At 46.6% G+C, this 25,559-nt stretch overlaps 2 protein-coding genes across 2 annotated transcripts in view; one reads left to right on the forward strand and one right to left on the reverse strand.

Moving 5' to 3' along the window:
- Positions 1–6,541: 6,541 nt before the first annotated feature.
- Positions 6,542–25,559, forward strand: part of ADORA2B (adenosine A2b receptor) — a 48,387-nt gene continuing 29,369 nt past the window's right edge. Inside the window, exon 1 of the mRNA XM_056819686.1 lies at positions 6,542–7,403. Coding sequence (XP_056675664.1) covers positions 7,069–7,403 — 335 coding nt within the window. The 5' untranslated portion in view covers positions 6,542–7,068. The remainder of the gene's footprint in view (positions 7,404–25,559) is intronic.
- ZSWIM7 (zinc finger SWIM-type containing 7) overlaps positions 19,130–25,559 on the reverse strand; it is a 55,715-nt gene continuing 49,285 nt past the window's right edge. The window contains exons 6-7 of the transcript XR_463534.3: positions 20,485–20,585; positions 19,130–19,586 (exon numbers count right to left, since the gene is read on the reverse strand). The gene's annotated coding sequence lies outside the window, so the exon portion shown is untranslated. The remainder of the gene's footprint in view (positions 19,587–20,484; positions 20,586–25,559) is intronic.

The raw sequence follows: 25,559 nt of genomic DNA on the forward strand, positions 1-25,559 counted from the left end.
GTCACACAGCTAGGAAGTGTCTAAGGCCACATTTGAATACAGGACCTCCCATCTCTGGGCCTGACTCTCAATCTACCGGGCAACCCAGCTGTCCTTCAGTATGTATCTATATATCTTAAACAGATACTACAGCTGAACTGGGCCCTGAATTGGATGGAGGAAGAGAGCAGGATAGAATTGCATTTAAGAAAATGAAGAAAGCTTTCAACCTAAGCCACTTCCTGACATAAAACCCCATTTTTTAAACATCTGTATTTAACATCTGCATTTTCCTCCTCCTCCTTCTCCTCCTTCTTCTCCTTCTCCTTCTTCTCCTTCCAACTCCTCCTCCTCCTCCAACTCCTCCTCCTCCTCCTCCTCCTCCAACTCCTCCTCCTCCTCCAACTCCTCCTCCTCCTCCTCCTCCTCCTCCTCCTCCTCCTCCTCCTCCTCCTCCTCCTCCTTCTTCTTCTTCTTCTTCTTCTTCTTCTTCTTCTTCTTCTTTTTCTTCTTCTTCTTCTTCTTCTTCTTCTTCTTCTTCTTCTTCTTCTTCTTCTTCTTCTTCTTCTTCTTCTTCTTCTTCTTCTTCTTCTTCTTCTTCTTCTTCTTCTTCTTCTTCTTCTTCTTCTTCTTCTTTTTCTTCCACTGCTGCTGTTGGCAAATGGTTATGGATCATGGTTTGCCATTAATTCAGAGAAGTCAAACTTGTAGGTAACCCAAAAGGTGAAGGAGAGCTCAACCAATGTATCAGCCAACTGGCCAATGATTTGGTAGGCTCTTACTAAGTAATTATTATGGCACCAGGCACTCTGGTGTGTCCTAGGGATGGATCCAAGGACAAGATACAGGTTCTACCCTTAAGAATCTTATGGTCCTAACAGGAGGATAAAAGATGTAATATAATAAGAATATTAATTACTAACATTCATATAGCACTTTAAGGATCATAGACTCATAAGATAAGATTTAGAACTGGAAGATATGGAAGCCAATCTGATCTTTTCATTTTACAGATGGGGAAATTGAGACATAGAGAGGATTTGTCTGAATCTACAAGGTGCTTTACCTTTCTCTTATTTACTTTTTTATAACCCTTACCTTCCATCTTAGACTCAATAGTATGTATTGGTACTAAGGCAGAATAGAAAGGCTAAAAAAATGATGTAAAAAGTCAGCAAAGGAGGTGGGAAGGTCACAGGAGAGAGTCAGAAAACCCTCCAATTGCAGGGACCTCAAAAGCTATCCAGCCGTTATCAGAGCACATGGATGATCATGACAAGACTTGGATGTGTTCCATATCGATGCCATTGCAGACCCTTCCCAATGAGAACTTTTTAAAAGGGGGCTCAGACTGCCTTTGTAGGTCCAATTCCCTGACAGTGGAGGCTTTAAGTAGAGGAATGAATGGCTACTGTTGAGGGAAGCTCTAAGGAGGGATCCTGGCTAGGTCTGGGTTGGACTACATGGTCTCTTTCTACTGGGGTCCCTTTCAGCAGAGATGATATGCTTGTGAGAGACAGCAGTGAGGACATGCTCACCCTCCCAACCCAGGAGAATCAATGGCTTGGGTGCACTTCATCACATCCTTTGCCTCCTTCTCCCATATCACCCCTCTCCATGCCTTAGGCTGTTGTCTTGAAGTTACTGTTTCCTCCCCTATCCTGACAGGTCAGGAAGAAGGAATGGATTTATTATGCTCCATGTACTGTCCCAGGCTCCAGGGATACAAATACAAAAGTGAGATGATCCCTAAGCTTAGGGAATTTACATTCTAATATAGGGAGACAACAGATAGATAGATAGATAGATAGATAGATAGATAGATAGATAGATAGATAGATAGATAGATAGATAGATAAATGGATAGATGGAGAGCTAAATGGATAGATAGATAGATAGATAGATAGATAGATAGATAGATAGATAGATAGATAGATAGATAGATAGATGGATGGATGGATGGGTGGAGAGAGAGACAAATGGATGGATGGATAGATAGAGAGATAAATGGATAGATAGATAGATAGATAGATAGATAGATAGATAGATAGATAGACAGACAGATAGATGGAGAGAGAGAGAGAGAGAGAGAGAGAGAGAGAGAGAGAGAGAGAGAGAGAGAGAGAGAGAGAGAAAGAGAGAGATTGAGATATGAAACCATGAAAGCTCCAGGGATTAGGGAAGGGAATTTTGGTCTGGAGAGATCCAGGGATGATGAGTTAATTCATCAGGCAGTTGAATGAGATGGTGTGTGAGGCATGGTCTGGGGCTGACCAGCTTTGTGAACTAACTGAATTTGTACACGCCCATTCATTCACTCCCTCACTCATTCACTCACTTATATGCTCTTTGGAAAGGGAGCTGGGGCCCTGATGTCCAGAAGAGTGAATACACCCTACAGCTGGTTGACAGAAGCTGGGAATTCCTTCCCACCCTTCTCCTTTTTTTTTTGCTCTTGTTGTTTGCTTTCTGGTATTGGACATGGGAATTTCCAAAGTTCCTTGTTGCAACAGATGAACCACGGAATACAACCAAAGGAAATTTTCTTTAGAGTTTGACCTAAAATACATCCACGTTCCTTGAGACAAATAGCCAGAGCTCTGACATGGAAATTTCCCCACCAAAAAGGAAACGGGAACAAAAGCTGGTCCTACATGGTCATTATTTTGTATTTCCATGAGCAAGTTACTATATACTATTTACGCCTCAGTTTCTTCATATACAAAATTCATAATAAGGGTGAGAAATATTTGCATAGTCACTCAGAAGACGCTGGTTTTGCAATATAGCTGACCTCATTTGGTCATCTGGGCTCTGCCATTTACAAACTTTGTGACCTTTGGCAAATTTATTTCCCTCCTTGAGACTCACTTTACTAATCTGAAAAATGGATATCATAAAGCAAAAGTCTTAGTGCATTTTAAAGCGTTAATAGCTCCAATACCCTGCATTTGTGGTTCCTATCTCAGAGGGGTGTTGTGAGGATCATGGTAATGGGTACAGAGCACTTTACAGATGCTAAAATGCAATATACATTTTTTTTTTGCATTATTTGCACTAGACCTCCCACTATGGCCTGAGAGGAATGAAGAAAAAATTTTCTTGGAATGTCCTCATGCAACCTGTGTGTATATTAAAGCTCTTGTCAGATCAGTAATGCCTTAAAAATGACAGAATTGGAATTTTTGGAGAAATATCCAGGGGGAATGGCTCAACCAAACATGGAAGATGAATGTAATGGATTATTATTGTACTGAAAGTAACAAGGAATAGGAAGAATGCAGAGAAGCATGGGAAGACATATATGAATAGATTCAGACTTCAGTAAGAAGAGCCAGGGAAACAATACCTACAAGGATAACAATGGAAATGAAAATAAAAACAAACAAAAAAAGCTAAATACTGTGGGAGCAGATGGTTGGCTCATAGGATTGAGAGCCAGGCCTGGAGATGGGAGGTCCTAGGTTCAAATCTGGCCTCAGACACTTCCCAGCTGTGTGACCCTGAGCAAGTCATTTCACCCCCATTGCCTGGCCCTTACCGCCCTTCCACCTTGGAACCAATACACAGTGTTGATTCTAAGACAGAAGATAAGGGTTGAAAAACTCAAACTCAAACTAAATACCTTGTAATTATAATAACCAAGCCTGGTCTCATATAAGAGATGAGAAAATACTTCTCCTTCCCTTCTCTGCCAGGATGGGGACTCTGGGTATGGAACTCTTCAGAACTATCCTCAGGCTTCACTGATGTGTTTGCTGGAGGTTTTCCTCACTTTCGTTTTTATTCTGTTATACAACGAATGGGTCACTGGGAAGAATATATTTGAAAATGGAAAAGAAAGGGACAGCTAGGTAACTCAGTGGAAATAGGAGGTCCTGGGTTCAAATTTGACCTCAGATACTTCCTAGCTGTGTGACCTTTGGCAAATCACTTAATCGTATTTGCCCTAGTCCTTTGTCTTTCTTCTTTCTTGGAACCCATACTGATTCTAAGACAGAAGCTAAGAGCTTTTATTAAAAAGGGGAAAAAAGAAGATGAAAGCTATAAAAAACTATCAAATATTTCATTTAAAATTTGATAGAATTTATCAAAACAAAATAAAATGTGAGCTCCTTCTAGAAAATTGCTGTTCTAGTCTCATCTTTGTTGTTCTCTGTGTCTAGCATAATGCCTGGCACATAATAGGTGCTTAATGAATGTGGAATTAAATTTATGACAGCTGACATTTGAATAACCCTTTACAATTAAATCCAGGATTTTCAGGCTTCTTCTCTATGCTCCAGTGGAGCAAAAGAAACAAGAGTGAGCTGAAGGCAGGAGATTTGGGTTGAAGTTCTGTTTTATCACCAAACTAGCTGAATGACCTTGGGCAACTCCCTACTCATGCTGAGCCATAATTCAGTCCATGATCAGGGACTGAATGATTGTTGGATCCATTTCATCAATCTACCATGACTGATTGAGCCATTCCCCAGTTGGTGAGGGGGTCTAGCAAACAGCTCCAATTATGTAATTGATTACATTCCATGGATTGATAAGAACTTGAATGTATGCTTAAGTTGCAAAAGGGCATTCCAAGAACATTAGGGACATCGGAAGGAACCTTAGCCTCTGTGCTCCTTATTTTACAGAAGTGGAAACTGAGATCTAGAGGGTTTAAACAACTTACTTGAGTTCACACAAGTGTGTGTAGACCTTAAGTGAAGTGATGCTTCTCGAAGACCTGGATTCTACCTCCACCTCGTCTCCAACAACTGCCCCCCATCCTCCCTTGGCTACCACTCTGGACCAGCCCTTGTCAACCTCCCTCCTAGACCACTGCAAAAGCCTCCTACTTGGTTTCATCGCTGATTCTCTCAACTGGTACTTCTTATATTTTGTGTTTACTTATCTGTGTACATTTCCCCCATAGAGCAGAAGCACAGTGAAAGCAGGGAAGGCAGGGCTGTCCATTTTTTGGTCTCTTGTAGCCCCAGTGGCGACCTCACAGTGGCCACTCACAAAATGCTTGTTGTATTTAAACGAATCCAGGGGTGATCCTTAGTCCAGCCCACTTCGGGGTTCTTTCCCTTCAAGTGGTCTCTCTCCCAGGGCATATGAATATGTGTTGGGGTAAAGAGGGATGGTGGAGTAGCCAGAGAAAGGAGGAAAGAGAACATTTAAAGCTATAGGAGCTTTTCTCTCTCTCTCTCTCTCTCTCTCTCTCTCTCTCTCTCTCTCTCTCTCTCTCTCTCTCTCTCTCTCTCTCTCTCTCTCCCCCCCCCCTTCCTCTCCCTCCTTTTCTCTCTCTCTCCCTTCCTCTCTCTCTCTCCCTCCCTCCCTCCTTCTCTCTCTCTCTCTCTCTCTCTCTCTCTCTCCCTCCCTCCCTCCCTCCCTCCCTCCCTCCCCCTCCCTCCCTCTCTCTCTCTCTCTCTCTCTCTCTCTCTCTCTCTCTCTCTCTCTCTCTCTCTCTCTCTCTCTCTCTCTCTCTCTCTCTCTCTCTCTCTCCCTCCCTCCCTCCCTCCCTCCCTCCCTCCCCCCCCTCGTTTTTCTGGTCAAACGTTTCCAAATCATTTGTGTGTATAGAGGTGGGAGTTAGGGGTGGTCTAAGTAGACGGCTTTAGATTTAGGGTTAGAACACACACACACACACACACACACACACACACACACACACACACACACACACACACACACACACACCCCGATCCTCCTCCCCATCCCATATAGCTCTTCCCTTCTCAAACCCCGCTCCGCTGGCGCTAACTCGGTCACAGACTACTAGAAGCAAAGACAGATAGGCAGGGGCTGGATGCTGATAAAGGAGCTACCACGCAAGAGTCTTCCTCCCATGACTCTGAACCCGGGCACTGGGTTCGAATCCCAACCATTAGCTGTATGATTTTGGGCAGTCGCTTCCCCTCACTGTGCCTCAGTTTCCCACCCTTTAAAAAATCTAGGAAGTTGGCCCGGATGTCCTCGAAGCTCCCTAGCCAGCTCAAAAACCTGCAATCCTATGAGCTGCCGGGTACACATTAAAGTCCGCGGGCCCCAGCTCTGACCGCCTCCCGAGCTCCAGGGGGTCCGCAGAAGGAGTTCTCTCCCGGGATGTGTCCATATCGCATGTTCTTCCTGAAGCACCCTCAACTTTGGTCCTCCTGGAGCGGCTTCAGGGAGGGCAGGATCCTGCCTCCTGGAGTAGCCGGTTTACAGCGCCGGAGAGGAGAAGGCTAAGGAGCAGGCGGTCCAGTGACCGCCGGAGGCAGGGTCCGGTGCCTCTGCCCAAACCCGGCTCTGGTGCAAAGGGAGCTCCAAGCACCGAGCAAGCGAGGCGTCCTATCGAGGCACGCCCATTGCCTTGCGGGTGACACCAGGAAACTCGAGAAGGTTCCGCAGAGGCTTCTTCTTTGGGGGAGGGGCCCCTGCTCAGGTTCGGGGAGTGGGGAGGGTGTGTGGGCGTGAGGGTGTGTGGGGGTCCCCTTGGGTACCGACTGAGGTTCCGATTCCGGGCGCGAAGCCGCGCCTACGAAGAGGTTGGGGCACTTTGTTATTTCGCCAGTCCTCTGGGAGTTACGGTAAGGAGGAGGAGCTCTAGTGGGGAATTGACGCGAGGGTCGGGGCGGTCGTCCAATCGGATGGCCCGGGATGTGCCTCCTCCGTCTGCATCCCGCCCGCTGGGTCCATGTGCCTGGAGCTGAGAAGCCCGAGCCCAGCCTGGGAGTTGGGCGTCTCTGCTAGAGCAAGAGGGAGGGAAGGAAGAGAGGCTGCTGCTCCCGCTCCCGCTCAAGACTAAAGGGCGGACCCGACCCCTCTCGGGGAAGCTGCCCAACGGAGGGCCGCTCGGGCCATGGCCAGGACCCAGGGACGCCGGCCCCGGGGGCGCTGACCCGGCGCAAGCAGCCTCTCCCTCGACTTTCCCACGAGCTGGCACCGGGCGCCCCGGAACCCACCATCCGTCTGCCTCGGAGACATCCCCCGTCCCCTGCCATCCAGGGCTCCTGAGCGCCCCGCCCTCCCGGCCGGGCTGGGGGCGCCCGCCCGCCCCCCACCATCACTCCCTGCCTCCCCCAGGGGTCGGGGAGCCCGCCCCCACCCCCGGGCCATGCCATGCCGCTGGACTCGCAGGACACGCTCTACATTGTGCTGGAGCTGGTCATCGCCGGGCTTTCCATCGCGGGCAACGTGCTGGTGTGCTGCGCGGTGGCCACCAACAGCACCCTGAAGACAGCCACCAACTATTTCCTGGTGTCCCTTGCCGTGGCCGACATCGCCGTGGGGCTGCTGGCCATCCCCTTCGCCATCACCATCAGCGTGGGCTTCTGCACCGACTTCCACAGCTGCCTCTTCCTCGCCTGCTTCGTCCTGGTGCTCACCCAGAGCTCCATCTTCAGTATGCTGGCCGTAGCCATCGACAGATACCTGGCCATCAAGATCCCTCTCAGGTGAGGCGGTCAAGCTGGGCTGGGACCCTCCCCGCCCCCCCCCTCCCCGGGCAGTTCACGTAGAGCCGGCATCACCTGCTTCCCTGGCCAGGCGAGGCATGGTCAAGGGGATCATCCATCCTCTTGGGGCACCCTTTAGAGAGGCAACAGTAGGGTAGTCCTGCTTGCCCGGACCCCCAAGGGCCGAGGGGGCTTCTGGAGGGACCCTTTGCTTTGTGGAGGATGGCATAAACCCGGGATGCTTAAGCTGAGGTTCATGGAGATTTCAGGGGGTCCAGGAACTTGGAAAGAAACGCCGCCACCTATTTTCACTCTTCTTTTGTTTCAGTTGTAAAATTGTTTGTTTTATTCGTTGAGATCCTTTGGCGGCTGTTTCCTGCACTTGGAAATAGCCCCTACCTCACAGGGTAACCGGCACTTTCTGAACCTGAAAACCTTCCAAAGACTTTTATCTATAGGAGTAATAAAAGCCTGTCCTGAGTTAGGGCTGTCCCCAGGCCTGGGATCCTAAGGTAGGGAAAGGACTTGGCCAAGGGTGCTCCTCCAGGGACTCTTACATTTTTATCTCACTGCTTTTTTATTGCCTTTGCAACTTTCTCTATTTTATTTCTGTCTTTAAAAACGGGGATTTAAAGAAGGGGCCACAGGCTTTCCCAGCCTGCCAAAGAGCTCTAAAAAAACCCACGCACAAACCCAGAAGCCCCGATGGCAGAGAAATTCCTGCTAAGGTCGAGCCGGACCACGGAAGCCCCAGGAGCTTCCCGGATTCTCAGCTTCGGGGAATGCCCTGAGACTGGCCTCGAGCTAGAGTGTGGGAGCACCGCTGGGAGCTTAGTAGGAGCTTAACCCATGCGGGTTGACTAAATGATCTGGAGACTCCCCTTCCTCAGGATACTTTTGTTATGACTTCTACTGCTATTATTACAGCCTTTTTGATGGATTTTCAAGATCCAAAGGGGCTTTCCACATAGCATCCCATTTAAGCCTCCCAATTAACTCAGGAGGTCGTTGCAGCACAGGAAACTGAGGCCAAATTTTGGAGTTTGTGGTATCTGAATAATCAGATCAGGAATATAATAATAATAATAATCAGGAACTAGAAGAAACCATGAATTCTGACTCTCATTTTGTAGATGGGAAAGGCCCAGGTGGTTAAATGACTTGCCCAAGGACACATAGGTAGGAAGTAAGTACCAGAGGCTGGATTTAAACTCAGGGCCATTGACTCCAGAGTCTATACTTTTTTTAAAACAGCAGTTTAATGCAGATTATTTGGTAGGGCTGAATCTAGCCAGGTTCAAGCCCTGTCTGGGCAGAGAACTACTTGGGTAAAACTCACTTAATCCCTCTATCTCAGTTTCCTCCTCTGTAGACTAAGAGGATTGCTCAGAAATCCCTTCTAGCTCTAAAGCTGTGAAAGCCTGGCAGGGAGATCACCTTTCAGGTGCTCACTTCTCTTTGCCTTTAGATCGCTGGTCATCCCCTTCGTTCTGAGACTGTCCTTTGGGTGAGGACCCTGCTGGTGGGGAGGGTGCCCCGCTGTGGCCACTAGGGATGATTCTGGGCAGAGTGTGAGGGGACTTTGGCCATCAAAGGCCACCAGGGTGGCCACAGATGAGTCACCCCGGCTGAGAAGATAAACAGAAGGCTGTCTAGGAGGAGGAGAGAGAAGCCGAGGCAGCTGGGGCTCACCTTGTGCAGGAATGCTCAGGGGAGGGTTCAGGTGAGCTCTGGTCATCATTCCCTTATCAGGAATTAGCCCTCCTGTGAAACCTGGTCTTGGCTTCAGGGGTGCCAAAGAGGAGGTAGGACCGGGGCAAGTGGCCCATTCTGTTTTTCCAGAAAAGGATACTCCTGTGGGTGGGGAGGGTAGAAGGGTGTCATTTTATTTACCTTTCGGCTCAAGGAATCACACTTCGACTCAGGCAGAAAACTGGGAAGTTCCTTAAATGAAACCCAAGAATCTCAAGGTGGGTGTCCCATTCTGGTCAGGTGTGGGAGCTGCGATTCCCTTTCCCCCTTGCCCCCTCTCCTGCCTTAGTCATGATTAGAGATTTACAGCTGGAAGTTCTTTTTTTTAAAAAAACACAAGAGGAAACTGAGGTCCAGAGAGGGATCATGGCTTTAGTGCTAGAAGGGAACTCAGAGGCCATCAGGTTCAAACCTTCATTTTTTTTACAGATGAGGAAACTGAGGCCCGACAAAATCAAGTTACTTGAAGGAACATAGATCTAAAGAAAGGACTTCATAATCCAGATCTCTCACTTTATCAGTGAGGAAAGAAAGGTCAAGGGAAGTAAAGAGGCTTGTCCGAGGCAACTAATTAATGAATACAACTAATTAAGTGGCAGATTCAGGATTTGAACCCGGGTCCTCCAATTGCAGTTCTAGCCCTCATTAGACTGTACTTACTGCCTTCTAGATTTTAGTGGGGGAGGGGGTGTCTAGAAAACAGACTTTTTCATCCTGTCCCTTTTCCAGTGGATCTTCATGGCAGTCATTCAGAGACTGGGTTGCTGGGATTGAATTGCTGGTAGATTTTCAGGGATACGCAAGTCACAAAACATGTGAGTGGGAAGGGCCCTCAGTACCATCCAGTCCATTAATCAGACTAGCATTTATTAAGTGCTAGGACACCCGGCATATAAATATAAAGAAAGAAACCATCCCTAGTCCAAGGGGCCTAAAAAGGTATCCTTTTAGCCATATACCCAATGAGTCCTCATTCAGACTGGAGAGTTCATGACTGTGTATTTCTAATATGTTTAAAAGTACTAGAAACAGGAGGATAGAGAACCAGACCTGAAGATAGGAAGTCCTGGGTTCAAATCTAGCCTCAGATACTTTTTGGCTATGTGACTTAATCATCACTTAACCTCCAGTCCTTATCCTGTAATCCATACTTAGTCCTTTTTTTTTTTTAACTTAGAATCAATCAATTCTAAATAATAAGGGATTTTAAAAAGTGCTAGAAACATCTTTTTTTTCTTTTATAGCCTGGAGCAGTAAAAAAGGGGGGGCTTCTTGGTTCTAGAGAGGGATCGATATCTTCTCTCTCCATCCAAATGGCGGTGTCTCCCTGGATATGTGTGGGGACGACAGCCAGGGACAGACCACTTCCCTAGAGCTTAGCAGGCTCATTTCAGGCACCATCTAGTGCCATCTCCTACAGGGAAGTGGGTTCATTCCTTAGATGGCTGGAAGCTGGGAAGAGGGGGGCGTCATGTGATTCTCCCCATTTTTTCTTCTCTCTGATTTGCCCAGGGTCACAAAGCTAGCTAATCTGAGATCTGAGGTCAGATTTGAACTTGGCTCTTTCTGACTCTGAGGTCATTAACAGTCTATCTCTTTGCCGTACCGCCTAAATCTGGTAACCGGAAACTTTAAGTTTCTCAATTGGTAGCACAACTTTGTACCTTTCAGTGAGAAATGGATTAAAAAAAAATCAGAGGGAGTTTCGTGTCTCATCACAAGAGATGGGCAGATTTCAGAGATGTGAAATGAGTTAGGCTGGGAATTCCATGAGAGAATTCAACCTTTGAAGCAAAAATGGAAGGGAAACCTGTGGTGGTTGGGAAATTTTTCTATTTTCGCCCCTTTTAGGGCTGATTTCTCTGGGTTTTCCTATGTGGGATCAGAGCAGGGGATGTTTTCTTCACTTGAAGCAATTCTGGTGGCTTGGAAAGAGGGAAGGTTGGGACATGGGGTTGTGCCACAGTATCATTGGGGAAACTGGAAGAAAGCTCAGGGATGTTCTGGGGACCTGGCAGGCAGGAAAGCCGTGAATGAAGTTCTGGGGCTTCCTGTTAAGACTCAATTTTTCCATGGAGTTTGGAATCTGGTGGGATCTTCTGGACTTTCCCCTGGAGCCATTACAGATATTAGGAGGATGAAAATCAGCATCTCACCAAAGCTTTGCCCTTTGTTTTGGGATGTGCTCACTGCCAAGGGGTTGTTGCTAGGGTCCAGGGTTCTAGGACTGGAGTCAGAAGACCGACCTGCATTGAAATCCTGTGTGACCTTGGACAAGTCACTTAACATCCCTGAGCCTCAGGTTTCCTCATGTCAAATGAGGCTTGACCAGAGGGTCTCCAAGGCCTCTTCTGTCTCTGGATCTGTTCTATGGCCCTGGGCTCCTTAGTTTTTGCTTTTGGTGTCTGATAAGAAGACACTTGGAGCCTCAGTCTACCTTTCCACATTCTAACCAGGCTGGCCCACTTAGCTCTTTCCAGAAATCAGCATCCTTCCCCTCTTAGAGAGCTGACTTTCCTTCTAGACCCAACTCGGGCATCATTTCTTGCCAGGGAAACCTTTCCTTCTCTCTCCCTTCAGTGGTTCTTTTCTCCCCAAATCGGTTTGTTGACTCGAGGCAGCTGGGTGGTTTAGCAAAGAGGTTGCTGATGTTGGAGTCAAGAAGGCCACGGTGGAATCCTGCCTCAGTTACTTACTAGCTCTGTGACCCTGGACAGATCACTTAATCTCCCTCCCCCTCAATTTCTTCATCTGTGAAATGGGGATAATAATAGCACTAATGAGCTAATATAGAAAACGCACTTTGTAAAACTCAAGGCCCTACATAAATGCAATTATTATTATGATTCTTATATATAGATAGTCTCTACATAATAATATATTCGGTAGGCTATAAGCCCCTCGAGGACAAGGGCCATTTTCATTTTTGTATTTGGATTCCCAGACATGGGGAATATAGGGCACATGGCAGGTACTTGGCTTCATAGTTTAGAATCAGATGGGAGGGACTTTCTTACTGTTTTTGTTGTTGTTCTGTCCTGTCTGACTCTTCATAATTCCATTTGGGGTTTTCCTGGCAGAGACACCAGAATGGTTTGCCATTGCCAGCTCATTTGACAGATGAGGAAACTGAGGCAAAAAGGATTAATTGACTTGCCCAGGGTCACCCAGCTAGGAAGTGTCTGAGGTCAGATTTGAATTAAAGATGAGACTTCCTGACTCCAGGCCTGGCACTCTATCCTTTGCACCACCTAGCTACCCTGGGAGGGACCTTAGAGGTCAACTAGTCCAATGCTCTCCTTTTACAGAGGAAGAAACGTAGGCCTAAAGTGCTCAAATGTCTTTCTAAAACTATACAGGCAAGAATGGACAGATGTGGGATTTGAACTCAAGACCTCTGGTTCCAAAGCCAGCATCACTTTCTCTCCAACCCCAACCCCTAATAATTTTTCCCAGTCAGTTCTCTTCTCCCTCCCTGGGTCTACTCCCCTCTTACTCCCATTCCATTCAGCTCTCCTCTCCTGTATTCCCCTCTCCCCCTTCTCTTCCCCTTTCCCCCTTTCCCCTTCTTCACTTCTCTCCCTCTTCTCTTCCCCTTTCCCCCTTTCCTTTCCCCCTTTTTGCTTCTTCACTTCTCTCCCCCTTCTCCTCCCTTTCCCCCTTTTCCCTTCTTCACTTCTCTCCCTCTTCTCTTCCCCTTTCCCCTTTTCCCTTCTTTACTTCTCTCCCTCTTCTCTTCCCCTTTCCCCCTTTTCCCTTCTTCACTTCTCTCCCCTTCTCCTCCCTTTCCCCCTTTTCCCTTCTTCACTTCTCTCCCCTTCTCCTCCCTTTCCCCCTTTTCCCTTCTTCACTTCTCTCCCCCTTCTCTTCCCCTTTCCCCCTTTCCTTTCCCCCTTTTCCCTTCTTCACTTCTCTCCCCCTTCTCCTCTCTCTCCGTCCCCCTCCTTTTTCTTCCCCTTTCTCCCTTCTCCCCTCCCTCCTCCTCACACTGTCTGAGGCTTGGCCCTGGGCAGCCTTCCCTAGAGAACTGCCATCCCTCTCTGCCCAGATAGAGTACTTGGAAGCCAGGGAGCCATCCTAAAACCTTACCAGACTGGTATTTTCCCCCAGGGATGCAATTCCGCTGAGGACGTGCACCTTCTTGTTCTCTGTGGGCCCATCCTCGGTGAGAATGCCCTGCACATGCCGACCTGTACCAGTGGCCAGAAGGACTGGTCTTCTTGGTCCTGGGAAAGGCATGTTGACGATGGCTCCTGGCTGGTGCCGAGAGGAGGCTCCTCTCTCCCATTTTGAATCTTTTCTGCTTTGGGTGCCTCTTGTCCTCTCCCTCTCTCTCCATCCCTTGCCTTTGGTGGTTGAGTTAGGGCCAGCAGGGATCTTAGAGGTCCCCGAGCCCATCCCTATACTTTACAGATGAGAGAAACTGAGGCCAAGAGAGAGAAAGTGAATTGCTCAGGATCGTACATCTGGCTGGTGTCTGAGGTCACATTTGAGACTTCCTGATTCCAAGGCTAAACGCTCCTCTGAGCTGCCTCTTAAATAAGAGGGTTGGATAAAGATAATCTTTGAGGTTCCTTCTGATTCCAAATCCCAGGAGCCTGAACACAGGAAGATTGATTCAAAAATTTGTGACAGAGTCCTTTGAATAGGAATTCTGTCAAGTTAATTCATTAGTTTGTTGTCATTAAAATATGCTCAAGACTAAATTTGAGGGTTACTAGCTATGTGACCCTGGGCAAGTCACTTTACCCCCTTTACCTCAGTTTCCTCATCTATAAGATGAGCCGGGAAAGGAAATGGCCATATCTCTGTCAAGAAAACCCCAAAGGGGGTCACAGAGTCAGAAAAGGACCGAACAGCAAAGAAGTAAACAAAGAAATTCTGTGTGACTAGGTCAGGCTCATGTCGTCCTTGGCGCCCACATTTTTAAGGGCTTTTTCTTTCTGCGGGGAGGGGGTGGTGGTGACCAAGGACCTTTGCTCTCATTGGTGGAGAGAACAGTTCCTGGGGGAGCCGTGCCTGCCACTACAGACCCACAGCATCTGAAATGGGGTGTCGGGGCAGCTTCAGAAACTTCTCTAAGGTCACATCTGGTCTGTGTCACGGTACGTGTCAGAGCGGACGCCCGGCCCTAGGATGCTCTCTGTGTGCCTCCCATAGAGGGCTTTCCCATCTCAGCTACCCTCCATACAGCTGCCATATTGATGAACATCCCTCTCATCCTTCAGGATGCGACTCACCTATAATAAGGCCTTTTCCAGTTCCCACCAGTCAGCATTTTCTTCTTCCTGAAATCGTCTCCTTATCTAGAGAGCAGGGCCCCCTCTTCTGCAGGGGATCCACACCAAACCCACCTCGGATGGCTGAAGCCTGCTGACCCCCCTTGTAAGTGTGCGCTTTTTCCCAGCGTCTGCCCCTCGACTCCGGCCTCTCATCACCCCCCTAAAAAAACCCTAAAAAGGAAGTGAAAGTGGAAGCCGAAGGAACTGCTAAGGATGGGGATGGAGGGGACCAGATCACGTCCAGGGCAAACTTCTGGCACTTCATGGCAGACCTCTAGCACTTTGGGTTGATGGTGGATGACTAAAATCCAGCGAAGGGAACCCTCCTGTTCTTTGCATTTATTTATATGTCCGTGTTATAGCCTCTCAGTATAATATGAGCTCCCTGAGGGCAGGAACAGTGTTGTTTTTATCTCTGTAAACTTAGTTCCTGATATAGAGGAATAAAAGTAAATATTAGTTGAATGGGATGATGAAAAGAATGTGCTGAATTTGGAATTATGGGACTTAAATTCAAATCTAGGCTCTGGTGATTTACTGCTTGGATAAGTCACTTTCCCTTCCCAGGCTTCAGTGTTCTCATCTGCCAAATGAGAGGGCTGGTCCCAGCTCTAAGAGGCCAGTAACCCACAAATTGTCTATAGTCAGTGAATTAAAGTATTGTCTTTAATTTTGCAGATGGGGCCAAGTAGGCTCAAAGAGATCATAAAGTTGTAGATCTTAGGGCTCATCTGGTCTAAACCCCTCATTTAACAGATGGAGAAACTGAGGCCCAGAGAGGTCTCTAGGTACCTAGCTGGACCACAGGTTACATTACATCAAATAGAAGAGCTGGGCCTCAAACTCAGATTTTTTTCATCAGCAAGTTCAGAGTTTTCTTTTTGTGCCTCCTTAGTCCTAAGAATAGAAATCAAAACTTAGGGTCTTTTCTGAGCAAACTGATTTCTAATTTAAGAAAAAAAAGGGGGACAAAGGAGAGAGAGAGAGAGAGAGAGAGAGAGAGAGAGAGAGAGAGAGAGAGAGAGAGAGAGAGAGGAGAGAGAGAGGAGAGAAAGAAAGAAAGAGAGAAAGAAAGAAAGAAAGAGAGAAAGAAAGAAAGAAAGAAAGAAAGAAAGAAAGAAAGAAAGAAAGAAAGAAAGAAAGAAAGAAAGAAAGAAAGAAAGAAAGAAAGAAAGAAAGAAAGAAAGAAAGAAAGAAAGAAAGAAAGAGAGAGAAAGAGAGAGAGAGAAAGAGAGAGAGAAAGAAAGAGAGAGAGAAAGAGAGAGAAAGAAAGAAAGAGAGAAAGAAAGAAAGAGAGAGAGAAAGAAAGAAAGAAAGAAAGAGAAAGAAAGAGAGAGAGAGAAAGAAAGAAAGAAAGAAAGAAAGAAAGAAAGAAAGAAAGAAAGAAAGAAAGAAAGAAAGAAAGAAAGAAAGAAAGAAAGAAAGAAAGAAAGAAAGAAAGAAAGAAAGAAAGAAAGAAAGAAAGAAAGAGGAAGGAAGGAAGAGGAAGGAAGGAAGAGAGAGAGAGAAAGGGGAGAGAGAAATAAAGGAAGAAAGAGAGAGGGAGAGAGAGAGACAGAGAGACAGAGAGAGAGAGAGCAGAAGCAGGAAGTCCAGGTTTGTAAATTTGCTAATTGTTCTGCCAAGAAGAACTTGGAGGCTGTTGGTTCTCATCCATTCTTTGGCTGTGATATATACAAATAAACCCAGTGGACAGGAAGTCCATTTGTCTCCAAAGAGAGAATGCAAGTGCTTGGGGATCTGGGGAGATTTCAGTCTGATTCAGGGGAGTTGTAGAGAGTGGACAAATGTGGGGACAGGCTCCATAGAAGGGGAAGTGAGGGGCCCAGTCACTGAGTCTGGAAAAGCTCTTCTGGGGGTTGGCAACCTATGAAAACAGTGGGCTGTGGTGTTGACCTTGTGTTCCTGTATCCCTGGGTGTCCCTGGGGGGTTGGGCACCCATTCAGGGACTTGGCCCCCATTCCTGTGGGATGGCGGCTGGGCAGGCTGCTGATTATCTGATGATTCTCAAGGCAGCATAGTGAAATGAGGCTTGGTTTTAGAGACTGAGAAGCTTTGTGTTTGAATTTAGTCTCAAGCATTTACTAACTGTGACCTGGGCAAGTCACTTTACCTCTTTCTGCCTCAGTTTCTCACTCTGTTAAATAATAATAAAAGAACCAAACTTTAAATAGATGGTATTTATGACATAATAACTATTTAAAGAATACTGCATTATTTTGTGTACGACCATAGATGCTAGCTGTTATTATTAGGTGAAGGATGCTGCCTCCCCAGCTCACGGAATGTGGGCAGAGGTGTGGGGATGGCAGTTAGTGGGGCGAGGGGAGACTAATGAATGATGAGGAGGTGCCATTACTCTGTGTCTTTGGGCGGGTGCTCATTTATACTCGATCGGAGGCAGGAAATCTTGGTTCAAAGCTTGCCTTGGTCAATTCCCCGCCATGAAACCTTTCCTAAGGAAGTTCCTCTGCCCACACCTCCATTTCTTCTGAGACAGGGATCAGCCTTGCACTTTCTCCCTCCCAGAGGGCTTTGGGGGAGAGTTTTGCCAACGTTGAAATATTCTAGAAATATCCGCTTGTTAATCGGAGGATGATCAGTCAAAGTGCGTCCACACTAGCTTTTGGAATGGACTTCCTCTCTTATGGGTTCACAAGCCTTGCCTGGTCCCTCGGGGAGGAATAGACCTTTTCTCTCAGGCTTCATCTGTCCACAATCTGATCCACTCATGGCCTCTGGGCTATTCACTGAGGCCTGAGGATTTGCCTTGATAGAGCCCATTCATTTTGACCCAACCTTGACCTTAGATCTGGACCTGGAACGAACCTCAGAGATCATCTAATCCAACCCCCTCATTTTACAGATAGGGAAACTGAGACTCAGAGAGATCATAAGGTCATTAATCTAGACTGGGAATGGACCTTAGCGATCATCTAGCCCAACCTCATTTTACAGATAGGGAAACTGAGGTCCAGAGATGTGATACAGTCCTAGATTTAAACCTGGAATGGCCTTTAGTGGCTGTCTGGTCCAACCCCCTCATTTTATAGGTGTGAACTAGGGTCCAGAGAGGTCATAGGGTCATTGATCTAAACTTGGAATGGACCTCAGAGGCCCTCTAAACCAACTTCTTTATTTTGCAAAGGAGGAACTGAACCTCGAAGAGATTAAGTGACTTGTCCAACTGCACGCTCTTGCTTAGTGGCAGAGTCAGGATTTGAACCCAGGTCCTCTGAACCTGAACTCTGGACTCCAGGTCCAGGGCTCTCTCCCCAATACCACACTAGCTCTGGGAGTAAGTTTCTGGATGGGACCTGTGCTGACCCAGACCAGCTTTGCCAACTCCTGAACATCCCTGTTCTTCAGTCCTTGCTCTTCTTTGGATTTTCTTCTAGCTTTTTCTCACATTCTTCAGAATTAATCAGATTTGCCGGCTGAAGTTGAGCTCTTTCCCTTCCACTCTTTTCCTTCTTTTTTATTCTTTATTACAAGGATCCATTCACCTTCCTTTCCAAAGTGGCCTTGAACATGCCAGACCCTGGGGCTTCCTGGCCCTCTTTGGGTCAAGAGCTCAAACATCCCTTGTGTCACATCATGATTGGTGTTGGCCAACCCTCTTGGTAATCTTCTCTCAGGATCAGTGAGTGACTGGATAGAACGCTTCACGGGGACTATGGAAAACCCGAGTTCAAATCCCCCCTCTGGTACGTGCTTGCAGTGTGGTTCTAGGCAAACCCTTTCGCCTCTGGGTCTCAGCTTCCTCAACCATAAAATGGATTAACCAGTGCCTAGATCTAAATAAATGCGTGTTGATGGACTGACCTGCACTACCTGTCTCACAGGACTGTTACAAGAAACTCACTTTGTAAACCACAAGGGAGAGGTTCTAGGCCAAATTTCATTGATATGGGGATTTGCTAGCATTGAGGGCAGTCTAGGTCTGCAGCTTACAGTCTTAGAACCCAGATCCTTAACCAAGGGCAGCCTAGAACTCTTTTCAGAATGTTTTCAAACACATAAAATAAACTATGGGTGATGTAGCCGTTATAGAGTGCCAAGCCAGGAATCAGGAAGATTCCTCTTCCTGAGTTCAAATCGGGTCTCAGACACTTACTAGCTGGGTGACCCAGGGCCTCAGTTTCCTCATCTGTCAAATGAGCCAGAGAAGGAAATGGCCAACTACTCCAGTGCCTTTGCCAAGAAAACCCTCAAAGGGGTCATGAAGAGCCAGACACAAAGTGACTGAACAAAATAAAACACAGGATTACAAAGGAAACCAATTATATGGCAATAGAGAGGCGATTATTTGCATCTGGGGCTGGTCCAGAGCCCAGGTTAAAAGTCCTCGCCTCCGGAGAGATGGAGAGAAGCTCGGTGACTTGCCCAGGGTCACCCCAGCAGTCTAGCTCAGTGGTAAGACCAGCCCCACTGCCTCTCTAGAGACCTGACCCTTAAAGCTTTCTGCCAGTGGCAGCTACTGACGTGAGAGGGGGATGGAGGAAGGGGAAGACGACCCCGGGACCCCTCAGCTGTGCTTCAAGTAACGGAAGAGTTTCTCTTGGGATCTTTGAACGAAGGAATTGGTTTGAAACTTCCCCCCAGTTTTTTGCAGGTGGGGAGGAGAGGGATGGAAGCCCACCGACCTCACGGGGAGTGTCGGGGAAGTCGGAATCTCACGGCAGCCCGTAGAGCTGAAACACCGTTTGGGGGGGTTAAAGATATTTTATTTTCCCACTGACGTGTCATGACAATCTTCCACTTGAGTTCTCTGAAGGGATAAGATCCAAATTGTCTTCCTCCCTCCCTGCCTCTTCCCGGAGATGGTGAGCCATTCGAGCCGGGTTAAACACCTTTTCTAATGCTACAGGAGCTTAAAAATGAATTCTGTATTTCTTGGCTCAGAAGAGGATCCTTAAGTGTACAGACCATTTCCTCAGACAACAATCAGAAACTCGTGAGCTGAAATGACTTTTAAATGTTTTAGATGTTTGCTTCAAAGGCGACGACAGGAAGCTCGGTGCGGAGGCCCCCACCGGCTCTCCGTTTGTGCCAGCTTGGGCAAGCGGCCAGCTGCACTGCCTCTCCGCAATGGTTCCTGGCCTCGGAGGCCTCCAGTGCTCCCAGTCAGATACAAAGCGCTCTTGGCTTCCGGAGGAAAAATAGGGGGAATATTCAAATTAATTTGAATGCAATTCAAATAAACTGACTATAACTGTTGCCATGTGGACCGTGGTGAAGACAGGGCGCAGTGACCTGGCCTACTGGAAGGAGTTCTGGGCTCAGTTCAGAGAGACATGGGTTCCAGTGCCAAGCCTGGAGTCTGGAAGGCCTTGAGTTCAAATCTGGCCTCAGACACTTCCTAGCTATGTAATCTTGGGCAGGTCACTTAACCCCCATTGCCTAGCCTTTACTGCTTTTCTGCCTTGGAACACTATTGATTCTAAGATGGAAGGTTAGGGTTAAAAAAAAAATTCCCCCTCCAGTGCCAAGCCTGGAGTCTGGAAGGCCTGAGTTCAAATCTGGCCTCAGATACTTCCTAGCTATGTAATCTTGGGTAGGTCACTTAACCCCCATTACCTAGCCTTTACTGCTTTTCTGCCTTGGAACACTATTGATTCCAAGATGGAAGGTTAGGGTTAAAAAAAAATTCCCCCTCCAGTGTCAGGCCTGGAGTTAGGAGAACTGGAGTTCAAATGTGGCCTCAGACACTTCCCAGCTGTGTGACCCTGGACAAGTCACTTAACCCCCATTGCCTAGCCCTTACCACTCTTCTGCCTTGGAACCAATATACAGTATCGATTCCAAGATGGAAGGTGAGGGTTTAAATAAAAAAATTCTCCCTCCAGCACCAGGCCAGGACCTGCATTCAGATCTGGCCTCAGACACTTCCTAGCTGCATTGCCCTTAATACCTGGGTAAGTCACATAATCCCATTTGCCCAGCCCTTACCCTTTCTGTTTTGGTTACTAGGACAGAAAGTAAGGATTAAAAATAAATAAATAAATTCCCCTCTGACCCCAGTAAGAAGACTTGGACTACTCACTCTAAGTGCCCTCCTCGGCAAGACTGGGGACAGCTTCCACGTCAGAAGCGTTGCAGTTGGGATCAGATGCAGTAGAGATGTCTGTCCACTCAGTGGGAAGCCTTGAAATGTGATATAAATGCCAGCATTCATTCATTCATTCATTCATTCATTTATTCCTTCATTGCCTGACCTCAGATTTCATTGGTAATGGGTAATGAGCTCCTTCTAGGTGAAGACGGTGTTGTGTCTTTCTCTGTATCTCTAGCACATAGTAGGTGCTTCATAAATGGGTTTTAAATTTTATTTTATTTTTTAATCCTTACCTTCCACCTTAGAATCAATACTGTGTATCATTTCCACGACAGAAGAACAGTAAGGGCTGGACAATGGGGATTAAGGGACTTGCCCAGGGTCACATAGCTGGGAAGTATCTGAGGCCAAATTTGAACCCAGGGCCTCCCATCTCTAGGCCTGGCTTAATCCACTGAGCCACCCAACTGCCCCTTTGTAAATGGTTTTTGATTGGCTGAACTTCTAGGAAGATCTCACCCTCTCTCTCTCCATCTCCATCTCCATCTATTTCTCTCTGTCTCTCTCTCTCTCTCTGTCTCTCTCTCTCTCTCTCTTTCTCTCTCTCTCTCTCTCTCTCTCTCTCTCTCTCTCTCTCTCTCTCTCTCTCTCTCTCTCTCTCTCTCTCTCTCTCTCTCTGTCTCTCTGTCTCTCTGTCTCTCTCTCTCTTCTTCTTCTTCTCCCTTTTTCTATTCCCATCACTTAGCACAGTGCCTGGCCCATTGTTATTAATAACAACAATTTCACTGTCACCTTTTTAGTGGAAATAATCCCTTATTTTTATATGAATAACCTAGTTAATTATGAACAATGGGCCAGCAAGTTCTCGCTCTTCTATGGGCTGCCTCTCTGGGATCCATTCTACTCCAGAGCCTTTTATTCATCCTGCTCCCTGGCCTGTCATGCCAGCCATTCAAGGCCAAGTTGAAGTTCTACCTAATCTGTGATGATGGCCCCAGCTGCCCTGGCCCTAGTGGACATGTCATGCCATTACCATCTTTGAAGCATTCATGATGCTGAAAAGCATGTTTCATTTGGTGTGCAGATTCTCAGATCCATTTCTTGCCTCCAATGAACATCTCACCATATAGAATATGGACTTGGAAGTCCCTGAACCTGGGTTCAAATCCTACTTTCATGCCTCTGAGACTTTGAGGACAGTACTTAGAACTGTAGGATTGTGGGTTTAGAGAGCTAGAATAGACCTTCATCTAGTCTGTCCCCCTCATTTTACACATGAGGGAACTGAGACCCAGAGCGATTAGGGACTTGCCAAGGCCACATATCATGTGGATGGAGGATGAGGAAGGATGAGGAAGCCATTGGTGCAAAGAGGAATTTCAGGCACAAAAGGAAGTTGAGGGATTGCCCAGCAAGACACAGGTTCAAATTCTGTCTCAGACACTTACTTTGGGCAAATCACTCACCTACCCTCTCTAGCCTTAGTTCTCCTTCTGTAAAATGAGGTGATTGGACTCGGTGGCTACTAAGGTTCCTGCCAGCATGTTGGCAGCAAAGGCTGGATGGCTCTGTGTTAAGTATACCATAGTTCCATCAGGAGGTAGGTTCTTCTCCAGATACTGGTTAGACCAGGTGGCTTCTATGATCCTTTGCAACTCCCACATTCTGGGCCGTCGGTTGATCTCTAAAGCCTGCCCAATGAAATGTGCAGGGGACACTAGCTAGAATAACATTATTTCTTATTCTGATGATATAGGGGAGACCCCAATGTCTCTCATTCCTCTCAAGTGATGGAACGTAATACTCGCCTGCCTTTTGGGAATGCCGCCATCTTTTTTTTTTCCTTTTTAAATATCCCTTATGTTCTGTCTTGGTATCAATTCTAAGACAGAAGGGTAAGGGCTAAGCAGTTGAGGTTAAGTGACTTGCCCAGGGTCACACAGCTAAGACGTGGCTGAAGCCAGATTTAAACCCAGACCCTCCTGACTCCAGGCCTGGATCTATCCACTGTGCTTCCTAGCTACCCCGAATGATGCCAGTTTCACAAGAGATGGGGGACAGATTCAATGTTTGTCTTTATTGTTGCTTGTGTGGGAGGAGGGGGTGGCTTTATCTTGTTGACTTTGGGTCTCAGGGATGTATTCCTGTCCAGGCTTGGACTGGATACTGGCATTCGTCTCCTCATATTCAAAGACAGATGTGGGATGCCTCTGCATTGGAATGACTTAGAAAGCAGGCAGCACCTTTAGAACTTGCTGTTGGAAAAATACTTTGTGATAAAGTAGAGACCAGAACAAGGTATCTTGTAAAGGCAGTTGGGCAGCACAGTGGATAGTACCCAGAACCTAGAGTTGGAAAGACCTGAGTTCAAATCTGGCCTCAGACCCTGAGTGGCCATTTGACCTTAGGCAAGTCCTTAAACTCTCAGTTCTGGACTTCAGTGCCCTCATGGGTAAAAATGAAGGCTCCGGACCAGATGAAGGTCTCTTATAGCTCTAAATCTGCCATCTTAGTGTCCTAAGTACCTTGTCCAAAGTCACAGAGGCATGAAAGCAAGAGTGCAACCCAGGTCTGATGACTCCCGAGTCTAGAAAATGAGGATAATAGTGGCGAAGGGCTATTATGACAATCAAATGAGCGAACCTATGGCAATCACTTTGTAAACTCTACAACGGTTATTGTTAGGAGGGAGAGCATTCCAGGCATGGGGGATGTGTCGCCCAAGAAGGGCCCAGAGTCAAGAACTGGGTGTCTTGTTCTAGGAATGGCAAAGGATTTTATATTTGGTCCAGGAGGTGATTGGGAGCCATGGGTGTTGATTGAATTGGTGTGAGGGGCATGGTATGTTCTGGGAAGACCCATTTGAGAGCTAACTCAGTGGAGGGTAGACTGGGGTGAGGAGAGACTTGAGGCCAAGATCCAGCCAAAAGGTTGTTATAATAATTCAGGGATGGAGTGACAAAGGCTTTCACCAAGCACCAGAGGAGAGAAGGGGGCATCTCTGAGACGTCATGGAGGTAGAAATGGCAGGACTTGCACTCAGACTCGATCTGGAGGGTGACAGAGAATGAGGAATTGAGGAGAACACGTAGCTTAGAAGCCTGGGTAACCAGGAGGATGATGGTAACCTCCCAAGTAATAAGAAAATTAGGACGAGACAAGGGTTCGAGCAGAAGGAGAATGGATTTGCTTTTGGACATGTTGAGCTTAAGATGTCTATGGGATGTCCTGTTTGAAATTTCTTATAGGCTTATAAGATATATATATGTATATATAGATATAGATAGATAGATAGATAGATAGATAGATGGATAGATAGATAGATAGATAGATGGATGGATGGATAGATAGATAGATAGATAGATAGATAGATAGATAGATGGATGGATAGATAGATAGATAGATAGATGGATGGATGGATAGATAGATAGATAGATAGATAGATAGATAGATGGATGGATAGATAGATAGATAGATAGATAGATAGATAGATAGATAGATAGATGGATAGATAGATGGATAGATAGATAGATAGATAGATAGATAGATAGATAGATAGATAGATAGATAGATAGATGGATGGATAGATGGATAGATAGATAGATAGATAGATAGATAGATAGATAGATAGATAGATAGATGGATGGATAGATGGATAGATAGATAGATGGATAGATGGATAGATAGATAGATAGATAGATAGATAGATAGATGGATGGATGGATGGATAGATAGATAGATAGATAGATAGATAGATAGATAGATAGATAGATAGATAGATAGATAGATATGAAATGTATATCTAATAGGCTTATGTTTCTTAAAGGCATAGCTCTAAAGATTTGGGCAGAATTGGAGTTGGATGAGTGGATTTGAGAATCATCTGTACAGAAATGATATTTGAAATCCTGGGAACTAATGAGGTCACAAGGAAGATGATACTGAAGGAGAAAAAAAGTCTGGGAGAAAGCCCTGGGGCACACTTTCATTAGCAGCTTTGACCTGGATGAAGATCGGGCAAAGGAAGCGGAGAAGGAGCAGTTAGACAGGTAGGAGGAGAACCAGGATGGAGCAGAATCATGAAAACCTAAAGAGAAGAGAATGATTGACAGGCTGTGGAATGATGGAGGATGAGCGAGGCCATTAAGGGATCATTGGAGACTCTGGAAAGGGGGATTTCAGTTGAATTGAGGTAGCAGAAGCCAGACTGTAGAGATTAAGGAGGGAGTAAGAGGAGTGGAAGTGGGCAAATAGATTGTAGACAGACTTCTCAAGAGTTTAGCCACAAAAGGGAAGGGAGATGGGGAACAATAGCCACCTGGGATGGTAGGATCAAAGGAGGGATCTTTTTTTGAGCATGGAGGAGATAATGGACATATTTGTAGGCAGTAAGGAAGCAGCCAGTAGATCCAGGGAGATTAAAGATAAGTGAGAGAGTGCTGGAGAAGACAGGAGGGAATGGGGCCATTTATACCTGTAAATGGGTTGGCCTTGGCAAGGAATAGGACCACCTCTTCATGTGAGATAGGTGAAGGAAGAATTTGGGGTGGAAGGTATCTGGGATGTGAGGAGCAGAGAAGAGGGAGCTCTCCGTAAATGGCCTCACCTTTTTTTTTCAGTGAAATATGAGGTAACGTCCTTAACTGAGTGCATGGGGGGAAAAGGGAGCCATGGAAGGTTTGAGGAAGGATAAAAAAGGTTTGGAAGAGATGTTATGGAAAATGGACTAGTGCAGTGATGGCAAACCTTTTAGAAACTTTTAGACACCAGGTGCCATGCACCATCCCACCAGAGACCAAGTGCTGCTCCCTCTCTACCTTACTCCAGCCAGGGTTGGGAAAAAGGGAGGGAGTAAGAGCTTCCATCGGGCTGTTGGGCAGAGGAACAGGGAGGCGGTGGAGAAGAGGAAGGGAGCCTCTCTGAGGAGTCCCTCTGCCTTTCTAGTAACTAACTCTGGTGGGTGACGGTGACAGGATGACATGCCCACGGAGAGATCTCTGTGTGCCATCTTTGGCATGAATGTCATAGGTTCACCATCATGGGACTAGTGACTCAACTGGGGA

The sequence above is a fragment of the Monodelphis domestica genome, chromosome 2, assembly GCF_027887165.1.
Source record: "Monodelphis domestica isolate mMonDom1 chromosome 2, mMonDom1.pri, whole genome shotgun sequence".
NCBI lineage: Eukaryota > Metazoa > Chordata > Mammalia > Didelphimorphia > Didelphidae > Monodelphis > Monodelphis domestica.